Source organism: Pristis pectinata, chromosome 25 (assembly GCF_009764475.1).
Source record: "Pristis pectinata isolate sPriPec2 chromosome 25, sPriPec2.1.pri, whole genome shotgun sequence".
In the NCBI taxonomy this organism is placed as follows: Eukaryota; Metazoa; Chordata; class Chondrichthyes; order Rhinopristiformes; family Pristidae; genus Pristis; species Pristis pectinata.
The window spans coordinates 6461613-6473263 of record NC_067429.1 but is presented as its reverse complement, the minus strand read 5'-3'; the positions used below and the strand labels follow the sequence as shown (position 1 = coordinate 6473263).

The following is an 11651-nucleotide window of genomic DNA, read 5'->3' as shown; positions in this document are numbered from 1 at the left end:
TTTTGCAGGCGGGCTTGTGAGATCGGGTTGGGTCTGGCTGATTTAGCTTGGGAAATGTGTGAGGACAGGACCGTTCAGGTGTAATATCCTCTGCCCCACTTTACTGGTGCTATATTGAGAGGCTGACAGAGTGTGGCGTTCTTTGCGAGCTGGGAAGCCGGAGCGAGAGAGGGAGAGAAAATAGGAGAGAGAGAGAGAGGAGGAGGAGGAAACTGGAATAAATCATCGAGAGACTCCGAGCATCAGTCCAAAAAAAGTCTCGCAAGAAATCCCTGCCATCTGCTTCAGATGAGAGTCTAAGCGGAAATCCTACAAGGAAGGTGGAGCAGAACATCGCCCTCGGTTACTTCAGCCTTAGCTTCAAGGGGATTGCTGCTGAAGCTTTCAAGACAGTCCCAGCCGGGGCGGAAACGACATGGGACTTTGGACGGTGTTGCTCCTGCCTTGGGCAGTCACACTAGGACCGGTCGCCGCTCTGCAGCTGGAGCGAGCAGGTAAGAACAAATCTGACTCCTCCACCTGACCCGCTTATTCCTTCCCCCCTTCTCACGATTTCTCGTTCCATCAGCACCTCTACCAACTGCAAACACACACACACACACACACACAGCTGAGGGTCAGAGAGAGGCTATCCCGCTTTGCCAACTGCGAATCTCCAAGGCAGTGTTGGGGAGGTGTTTGTAAGCAGCGGTTCATTGTATTTTTCATTGCAACGATGCTCTGCGGTGGATCTCGCCACCTCTCCTCTCAGGTGTCCGCTCTGCTTCTCCTGGCGCCACAGTCTGTTCCCGTCTTCTGCATTGAAGGGCTGGCTCGCCAGCGTTACTGCTCGCCGGTCACACGGGGACCGGAAAAGTTGCTCTGAATGTTAGCGCGGGGCACTGGCTGTCCCGGGGAATCAGCTATAGGAACGGGGATACGTTCTGCTTCTGGGTAGCAGAGTATTTGAGACTGATTTTTTTTTTTGCACTATTATGGTATAATTCTGCTATGAGCGATTCTGTTTTTGTTTTGCCTTTTGCACTGCGTTTTAAAAACATTTGGGAAACTATTTTTGCAATATTGGTGCAGGTGTGAAGTATTTAATAGCACGGGGTGATGGGGGCGGGTTGGCTCCGGAGGCGCTCGGTTGGAAGTGAATCTCCCGCGAGTGAGACCCAAAAGGTTTTGGGGTCAGGTCGGAGCTGGGTGGTCGACTATGAGAAGGCAACTAGGTATTCTGCGGAGATGACGACGCACTCTCTTCTTTGTGGCTCTCGCAGCCTCTCCGCTCCCCATCGCATTTCAAGGTAAGTCATTACACATATACACGGGGTGTGTGAGGCTTTGCCGTTCTGTGTGAGATCTTTTTGCAATGGTTTGTAAGCCACAGACTCATGTGTTGGCGTGTGAAGCTCCAGCGACGAGGGATTCCCAGGTTATCCACAGCAATCCTGTCTACCGACAAAAATACAGCTTGCATTTCTGTAGCACCGTTCACGTTCCTTTCGTGTTGTTCAAGGTGCTTTTATAGCGTTGCTACTGTTGTAATGCAGGAACACATGGCAGCAGATTTGCGCAGGGGAAGCTCCCACTAACAGTAAATTGATAATCACCAAATCATCAACTTTTAATAATGTTAGTTGATTGATAACTATCGGCTGGGGATATGTACACTTGATGTACATAATCCACAAGGTTAGAGTGGCTGGAATAGTTTTTATTTTAACTGACACTGTGAACTAAATAACCCCCTCTTCGCTGCACACTTCCATAGTTTCCCTGCTCTTCTGAAGACAATGCCAAGGGATTTTTTTTCTTACCATCTGTCCCAGAGAGCTTGGTTTAATGTTCTCCAAAGCTCCTCCAGCCTGTCCCGGGGTAGCTTGTAACCAATCAAGTACCTCTGAGGCGCAGTGGCTGTCGTTGGAAAGGCTGCAGCCAATTTGGGCGCAGCAAGATCCCACAAACAGCAAGATGGGGATAATGGAGACATGAGAGACGGTAGGATGCTGGAATCTGGAGCAACACACAAGCTGCTGGAAGAAATCAGAGGGTCGAGCAGCATCTGTGGGGGGAGAGGAATTGTCGACGTTTCAGGACTAGATGCAGGGTTTTGACCTGAAACGTGGACAATTGGGATTGGTTTATTATTGTCACTTGTACCAAGGTACAGTGAAAAACTTGTCCTGCATACCGATCATACAGATCAATTCATTACAACAGTGCATTGAGGTAGTATCAGGGGAAAACAATAACAGAATGCAGAATAAAGTGTAACAGTTACACAGCTACAGGGGAAGTGCAGTGCAGGTAGACAATAAGGTACAAGGTCATAACGAGGTAGATCCTTCCCCCAACAGATAGGATATATAAGATATGTTTGAAGATGGGGATAATTCTGGTTTGGAGATCTTGGACGAAGGATAAATGGTGCCTGAGATGGACTGTCAGCCGAGGTGGTTGTCCTATAATCTCTGGAGTTGGACTTGAACTTGGAACCTGTGCTAGCATGCAGCTTTATCCTGAACTATAGCCATATAAGGTATATAAAATCATGAAAGTCTTAGACAAGGTGGAAGGTCACAGTCTTTTTCCCAGTGTAGGGAAGTCTAAAACTAGAGGACGTAGATTTAAGGTGAGAGGGGAAAGATTTAAAAGGGACCCAAGGGGCAACTTTTCACACAGAGGGTGGCAGGTATATGGAACGAACTGCCAGAGGAAACTGTAGAGGCAGGTACAACCACAATGATTAAAAGACATTTGGACAGGTACATGGATAGAAAAGGTTTTTGAGGGATATGGGCCAAATACAGGTAAATGGGACTAGCTTGGATAGACAACTTGATAGGCATGGACAAGTTGGGCTGAAGGGCCTGCTTCCATGCTGTGTAACTCTGTGACTCTAGAGGTTGAATGTGCTTCGAACTGTCTCCAGGCTCCCAAGTGTCCAGGTTGATGTCTTTGTCTTTCTATTGGAACCTGAATCCCTGACCTGGGTTCAGTCAGGTGTAAACTCTGATAACACATTCAGGTTCACGTTGGGTCGGGAAGCCTGGCTCAGTACTACGTCCAGGCCAAGATAATTTGCTTAAAACTACAGCATGTTCTTTGATCAATAGTTGGTGTTTCATTCTCAAACAGATCACTAAGATATTTCAGACTATTATAATTCTGGTTATGGTCAGGTTGCGTATGGAACAAAATATAAATACGGGGGCTTTGGTTGGTTTGGGATTGGCCAGGATAGAGTTAGGGTTCAGATTGGCGGTAGTTGGGTTGGGTTTACATTGGATGTGTTTAGGTTGGGTTCAGATCGGCTGTGGGTGGATCAGATTCAGGTTGGCCTTGATGGGTTGGGTTTAGGCTGTCAAGGTTGGTTGGATTTAGATTAGCTGTGGTTCAATCATGTTCATGTCAGATTTTAATTTAATGTCCAATCAGATATCTAATTTTATTGGTACCATCCATGACCTTAGGTTGTTCCAAGGTACTTGTGGCCAATTAAATACCTCTGAGATGCAGTGGCTGTTGTTGGAAAGGCTGCAATCAATGTGGACACAGCAAGCTCTCACAGACAACAAGATGGGGATAATTCTGGTTTGCAGGTCTTGGGCCAAGAATAAATGGCACCCATGGAATATCCCCTGCTCTCCTTCATATTGGTACCTTGGTATCTTTTAGCTCCACCTGAGGGGACAGAGGGTTTTCAGTTCAAAGCCTCATCCAAAGGACTGAATTCAAGCACTTGAAAAGTCTGGATTATGTGCTCTAGAGCAAGACCTGATCTTCTGATGCCCAGTAAAGACCAGAGTTACTGAGGTGCAGTGAGAGCTGATAAGTGGAATGTGCAGGGAAATTTATACAGGACAATGGAGGAAAATAAAATCCAGTGGAACAAACTGGATCATTTCAAAGAGCAGACACGGGCCCAATGGGTCGAGTGGTCACATTCTGTACTCTGTGGTCCACTTAGAATTGTCGGCTTTCTCGGTTATACTGAGGACCCCAATTTGTCAGCTTTTGTTACAGTTTTTTAAACACTAAACAGAGTTAATCCACTTTGGAAATGAGGATAAGAATGGAAGTGAGAGTGGGAGGAAGTGTGCAGATAAACTGCACAGGTGGCTTCCCCTCTACCATTGTTAACAACTAACAAAGCCCTTGACTGCATCTCGTCCATTTTCTGTGCCACTCACACCCTCTTCTCTCCAGGACAGGACAAGGATAGAGTCTTCACCTAGAGAAACAAAGAGTTTGTTTTTTCCCCCTTTCTTTTTTTTATTTTCTATGGAAGTGGAGGACACACCCAGCCTGACCTGCCGGTCATGTCTTCCTGCTCTGCACTTCACAACTCCTACATTCTTTTGTCCATGTTCCCACTCTCTGACTGCTCCCGTTCACCCATTAACCAGGTAACATTGTTTACAGCTTATTCCCATGGTCACCCTTGTTTTAAGCATCAGAGACATCTTCCCTCCCCCACCCTCCCTGCACTTTAACGAGCTTCTTTTCTCTCCTTCCCAGTTCTGATGAAGGATCTTCGATCTGAAATGTTACCTCTGTTCCTCTTCCCACAGGTCTGGCCTGACCTGCTTAAGTATTTCCTGTGCTTTCTGTTTTTGTTTAGATTTCCAGCATCTGCAGTTTTTATTTTGCTTTTCGACATTGAAAACCCTTTGAATTTAGGATTCGATGCCCCATTCCCCAACATTACATTTCCAAAAAAATATCAACTCTGACAAACTGCAATGTATGCAGCGGTGTCCTGTAGAACAGCCATCTCCAGCAGGCAGCTTTGATGCAGTGTCATGTACACATATGGGGGAACAAATTAAGTGAGAGAGGGGAATATGATGATTCAGCTAATGATCCAATGTTAACTCCTTTTAGGGTGATTCATTGTACGTTTATTATTGACTGACAGTGTTTAATTTTCTTTTCTGAAGTCTGTTTTGCTTATCTTTTTTAAACCCAAGATTTTCTGATCCTAGACACAGTTTTAACCAACAGATTTAGCTCAGTTTTATGAGAAAAAAATAAACTCAACAGTTTGAAATATTCAGGTGGCTCTGTTCTGAAGACAAATGTACATTGTAAGAGGCACAGTGACCTAGTTAAAGCAAAGGTCACATCCAAATCGTGCATACCAGAACAGTGGCAGTTTGCAAGAATTGGTTTGTTTAAGCCTGTGCAAAATACGGTGCCTGCAGGAAATCGGAAATAAAAGCAGATATTGCTGGAAAATACTCAGCTCATCAGATAATACCAAAAGAGCTACTCTCTGTCTGTTCCAGGGTTGTGTAAAGTTCAGTATAGGTCCTCCTGAGGTTACAACAGGGTTCATTCTTGTGAACTGCTCCTAACCTGAAGGGTTTGCAAGTCAGAAGTGTGTGGGCTGTGCATAAGTCAGGCATTTGTAACCCAGGAAGGGCCTGTCGAGTTCTCCGCTCTCGCACGTAGCTTGGAAATCGCTGCTCTCCTAGTCTTTCACCCTCTGTCTGCGACATGGAAACATAGAAAAGTACAGCATAGGAACAGGCCCTTCGGCCCACATGTCTATGCTGACCATGATGCCAAGTTAAAACTAATCCCATCTGCCCGCACATGGTCTGTATCCTCTCTTCCCTGCTTGTTCATGTTTCTGTCGAAATGCCTCTTAAATGTTGCTATCATATCTTCTTCTCTCACCACTCCTGGCAGCATGTCCCAGCCACCTATCACTCTGTGTAAAAATCTTCCCTCGCAAATCTCCTTTAAACTTTCCCCATCTCACATTAAACCTATTCCCTCTTGTGTTTGACATTTCCACCCCTGGGAAAAAGACTCTATCCTATCTATGACTCTCATAACTTTATAAACTTCTGTCAGGTCGCTCTTCACCTCCGATGCACCAGAGAAAACAATCTAAGTTTGTCCATCCTCTCCCTATAGGTAATACATGCCAATCTGGGCAACATCCAGGTGAACCCTCCCCTGCACCTTCCCCAAAGTCTCCACATCCCTCCAGAACTGCACACAATACTCCAACTGTGGCTAAACCAGAGTTTTACCCAACTGCAACATGACTTGCCAACTTTTGTACTCAACGCTCCCACCAATGAAGGCAAGCTTGCCGTACACTTTCTTTACCACCCTGTCCACTTGGGTTGCCACTTTCAGGGAGCTATGGACTTGCACCCCCTGATCCCTCTGTATGTCAATGCATCCAAGAGTCCTGCCGTTTATATTTTCCTCTTGCATTTGACCTCCCAAAATGCACCACCTAGCACTTGTCCGGATTAAACTCCATCTGCCACGTCTCTGCCCAGATTTCCAACTGCTCTACATCCTGCTGTATCTTTTGACAACCTTCCTTGCTATCCACAACTCCACCAGTTTTCGTGCTTAGGCTGACTAACATTGACCAGTTGAGCAATCTTCATATTTATTTTAAAATCCCTGTCCATCACTGTGTCTAGTATCTTCTCACAGCTCCAGCGACCTAGGTTCCATCCTGCCCTCCAGCACTGTCTGTGTGGAGCCTGCACATTCTCCCTGTGATGTGTGGGCTTCTCCTAGGTGATCTGGTCTCCTTCCACCTCATAAAGATGTGCGAGGTGATAGGTTAATTAGCCACTGTAAATTGCCTCTGGTGTGTAGGTGAGCAGTAGAATCTGGGGTGGGGGGGGGCACGAACTTTATGAGGACATGGGGAGAATAAAATGGTATTAGCGTAAATGGGTACTTGATAGTTGGCACAAACCCAATGGAACAAAGGGCCTTTATGACAATTGGCAGCCATGTCTTCAGTTACCAAAGGTTTAAGCCATGAAATTCCTTCTCTAAACCTCTCTGTCATTCTCTCTGCCTTTAAGACCCACCTTAAATTTTCCCCTCGAAGCAAGATTTAGTTTGCCCGTTCTAACATCTTTTACACTACGGTGTCGATGTTTGATAACAACTCCCCTGTGAAATGCCCTGAGTTTACTTACGGCATCGAAACTGCGGATGCTGAAAATCTGAACGTGCCAGAAACATCCATCTGATCCACCTCCCTCTGGTCCTAGTGCCTGCCCTGTCCAATCCAGTCCCTCTCTTCTCCAACAATCCCCCATGGAGAGAGAGAAAACCAGCATTTCAGGTCAATGACCTGCGGTCAATGTTAACTCTCTTTCATTCTCCACACATGCTGTCTGATGTGCTGAGTGCTTCTGTCATTTTCTGCTTTTGTTCTATGTAACTACAAGTCATATTGAATAGAGATGTAGAAATTGAACATAGAAAATAAGAGCAGGAGTATTCCAGCTGACCCTTCAGTGTAATTATTATTGATCATCATGTCAGTACCCTGTTCTCACTTTCATAGATATATTAGTAAATATATCCATCTCCTTCTGAATGTACTTAATGACAGCCTCCTGTGGCAGAGGAATCCACAGGTTCTCTGCCTTATCTCGGTTTCAAAAGACACAGCCCATATCCCGAGGACTTGCATTAGGAGCTACCTTCTTGTATCTAGTCTGTCTGATCCTGTTAGAGCATAGAAACAGGAACAGGCCCTTCGGCCCATGATGTTGTGCTGAACTAGTTAAACTAGTAATTAAATGCCTAACTAAACTAATCCCTTCTGCCCACACAATGTCCATATCCCTCCATTCTCTGCACATCCATGTGCCTGTCCAGGAGCCTCTTAAATGCCTCTGATGCCTCTTAGCATAACGCTTTACAGCGCCAACGACCCGGGTTCAATTCTGGCCGCTGTCTGTAAGGAGTTTGTACGTTCTCCCCGTGTCTGCGTGGGTTTCCTCCGGGTGCTCCAGTTTCCTCCCACATTCCAAAGATGTACGGGTTAGGAAGTTGTGGGCGTGCTGTGTTGGCACTGGAAGCGTGGCGACACTTGCGGGCTGCCCCCAGAACACTCTACACAAAAGATGCATTTCACTGTGTGTTTCGATGTACGTGTTACTAATAAAGATATCTTATCTCATCTTATCTTGTGTATCTGCCTCCACCACTACCCCTGGCAACACATTCTAGGCACCCACCATTCTGTGTAAAATAGACTTTCCCCACACATCTCCTTTGAACTTACACCCCTCACCTTAAATGCATGCCCTCTAGTATTAGACATTTGGGAAAAAGATTTTGACTGTCTACTCTATCTGTGCCCCTCATAATCTTATAAACTTCTATCATGTCTCCCCTCAGCCTCCGCCAATCCAGAGAAAACAACCCGAGTTTGTCCAACCTCTCCTTACAGCACACGCCCTCTAATCCAGGCAGCGTCCTGGTACATCTCTCCTGCACCCTCTAGATTTTGTAATTTTCCTTGGAATCCTCTCTCATTCTTTGGAACCACAGTTATTGCTGTAAAAAGGTGCATCTGGTTGGCTGCACTCTGATGCAAACTGAATCCATTGATGCAGTTTTCCTTGTAGATCGAATTAAAGTTTTCTAAAGTATGCCATGTGTCAGGGATTAGTGCCTGGCTAGCAGTGCATTGCATGCATTTTATTTCTCAAGCACTGATAATTATCAGAAACATTTAAAGCCAAATGCAAATAGACGTCACTGCTGACCTGACTGAGCTCTTTCTCTGGGTCTTCATCAGGTCCAGTTCCAACACAGCTGAGTGCCTCTTCAAAACTGACCTCATCATGTTGCAAGCTCGCTGAATAATTACTGAGTTAAATGTGGAATTCATTTGTTGTGCTGGGGATGAGGAATTATTCTTGTGTGAGAATGTTTGGGATTCGGAGGGAGGGAAATAAGGAGAGAGGGAGGGCAGGAAGGGGGAAAGAGGTGTCCAGTCCAGTATTGAAGACAAGAATGCATCTTTAACACAAGGTAAACCTCTCAGGTGATCCTTAAATTTCCCAAGGCACACGTTTTTTAATTTCAAAAGTGTTCATAAAAAATATATGTAGGAAATACTATACAATCAGTATTTCTTTAGTTTAATCGTGCCATCAAACCAATACATACTCCTACAATGAATCAATACCATATATGTCTTGTCCTCAAACAATACACCCGTGAAGTGCATAGGGCCAGCCTTTCAGTGAACTATGATAGCAGGACTCTAGACTGTGATCCTTCTCCACAAACCCTCTGTGGTGGCTGCACTGAGCTTCACTGTGTCCCTCAGTTCATACACCTGCACCCTGGAATGTGTCAGTTTTTGCTTGTGGATATCTCCATATGCTGGAAGACCAACAGGTTTCAGGCAGATCGAAGAGCGTTGTTCACTGAGTTGATGATCTTTCAGCAGCAGTTAATATTTGCCTCTGTCTGTGTCCTTGGGAGCAGCCCGTAAAGGAGTATAGAGTACTCCTGACCAATGTTTAGCTCTCAAACAACAGCTTATTTTCACGTTGTTGTGTTAAAAGAGGCAGCAGTGTTTCTGTGACAATGGTGGCTAATCGTCAGAAACCTATTTAATTGTCTGTAGGTAGTCCAAGTCTCAGAAGCATGTGGGAGGTCAGGGATCAGTTCTGCCAATAGAACCCCCCTTGTGTAAGGGGAAGTTAGTCCCAGGTTGACCGAGGAAATGTTTTAAGGATATTATGGAGACATAGGGTCATACAGGAGGAAGAGAGGTCATTGACCCACCAAGACTGCACTGGCCATCAATTAACCATTTGCATTAATCCAATATTCCCATCAATTACCCCCCAGATTCTATCACTTACCTACCCTCTAGGAATAATTTGCAATGGCCAATTGACCCACAAACTGACCTGGGATGTGGGAAGAAACCAGAGCACCCTGTGGAAACCAATGTGATCACAAGAAGAACATGCAAACTCAAAGCAGATGGCACCTAATGTTTTTGCCTTTTGCATCAGTCTGCATGGAATTCTCAAGGGCAGACCTTTGGTAGGAGTCGGTAGTGATGTCATCCTCTACTGCAGAGAAACCAAACCCAGATTGGGTGATCGCTTTGTGGAGCACCTGCCCTCAGTCCACAGGAATGACCATGAGCTGCTGGTTATCTGCCTTTAATTCACCATCACACTCCCACTCTGACCTCTCTGTCTGTGACCTCCTGCACTGTAATAATGAGGCCCTACACAAGCTCGAGGAACAACACCTCATATTCCCTCTGCGCACATTGCGGCCTATAGGACTCACTATCGAAGTCTCCCACTTTAGACAACTCGCTCTTTTGCCTTCAAGAAGGCAACATCCATCATCAAAGATCCCCACCATCCAGGCCACGCCATCTTTTCGAAGCTACCATCAGGCAGAAGGTACAGAAGCCTGAAGTCCCACACCACCAGATTCAAGAACAGCTGCTTCTCTTCAACCATTCAGTTCTTGAACCAACCAGCACAAGCCTATTCACAACCTCAATATAGCAACTCTATGACCACTTTGATCGCTTTGCACTAAAATGAACTTTTTTTTTGTTCTAATTGTGTTCTTTCTTGTAAAAATTGTGTATAATTTATGTTTTTCTTGTGAATGCTGCTCATATGATGCTATGTGCCTGTGATGCTGCTGCAAGTAAGTTTAAATTGCACCTGTGCATACATGTACTTCATTAGTCCTTCATTAGTCGGGGTATTGAGTTCAGGAGCCGCGAGGTGATGTTGCAGCTCTATAGAACTCTGGTCAGACCACACTTGGAGTATTGTGTTCAGTTCTGGTCGCCTCATTATAGAAAGGATGTGGAAACTTTAGAGAGGGTGCAGAGGAGATTTACCAGGACGTTGCCTGGATTGGAGAGCATGTCTTATGAGGATAGGTTGAATGAGCTAGGGCTTTTCTCTTTGGAGAGAAGGAGGATGAGAGGTGATTTGATAGAGGGGTACAAGATGATAAGAGGCATAGATCGAGTGGACAGTCAGAGACTTTTTCCCAGGGCAACAATGGCTAACATGAGGGGACATAATTATAAGGTGATTGGAGGAAGGTATAAGGGGGATGTCGGGGTAAGTTTTTTACACAGAGTGTGGTGGATGCATGGAACGCACTTGCTGCAGAGCTTGTGGGGTAGATACATTAGGGACATTTAAGAGACTCTTAGATAGACACATGAATGATAGAAAAATAGGGGGCTATGTAGGAGGGAAGGGTTAGATAGATCTTAGAGAAGGATAAAATGTCTGCACAACATTGTGGGCTGAAGGGCCTGTACTGTGCTGTAGTGTTCTATGTTCTATGTACTTGTGCATATGACAATAAACACGACTTTGACTTTGACTCTATTTGTATCAGGACTGGCCATCTCAGCCTGCCATCCCTCTCTGTCTTTTACTTTCATTGGTATAGTGTGGCCTGTTTGGCCAGACTTCACATTACAAAGGCACGGTAGTGTAGTGGTTAGTGTAATGCTATTACAGCGCCAGTGACCGGGGTTCAATTCTGGCCACTGTCTGTAAGGAGTTTGTACGTTCTCCCCGTGTCTGCGTGGGTTTCCTCCGGGTGCTCCAGTTTCCTCCCACATTCCAAAGATGTATGGGCTAGGAAGTTGTGGGCGTGCTATGCTGGCGCCAGAAGCGTGGTGACACTTGTGGGCTGCCCCAGTACACTCTACGCAAAAGATGCATTTCACTGTGTGTTTTGATGTACATGTGACTAATAAAGAAATCTTATCTTATTACACAGACAAAGGAGCTTAAGCGCCCTTTAAAAGCCATATTATTTCACCCTATCAGAAAATTCCCTTTGTTCCACATACTGCT

At 45.4% G+C, this 11651-nt stretch overlaps 1 protein-coding gene across 1 annotated transcript in view; it reads left to right on the top strand.

Moving 5' to 3' along the window:
- The first annotated feature begins 242 nt into the window (after window positions 1–242).
- The window catches only part of LOC127582937 (plexin domain-containing protein 1-like), a 245554-nt gene continuing 234145 nt past the window's right edge, over window positions 243–11651 (top strand). Inside the window, exon 1 of the mRNA XM_052038593.1 lies at window positions 243–494. Coding sequence (XP_051894553.1) covers window positions 416–494 — 79 coding nt within the window. The 5' untranslated portion in view covers window positions 243–415. The remainder of the gene's footprint in view (window positions 495–11651) is intronic.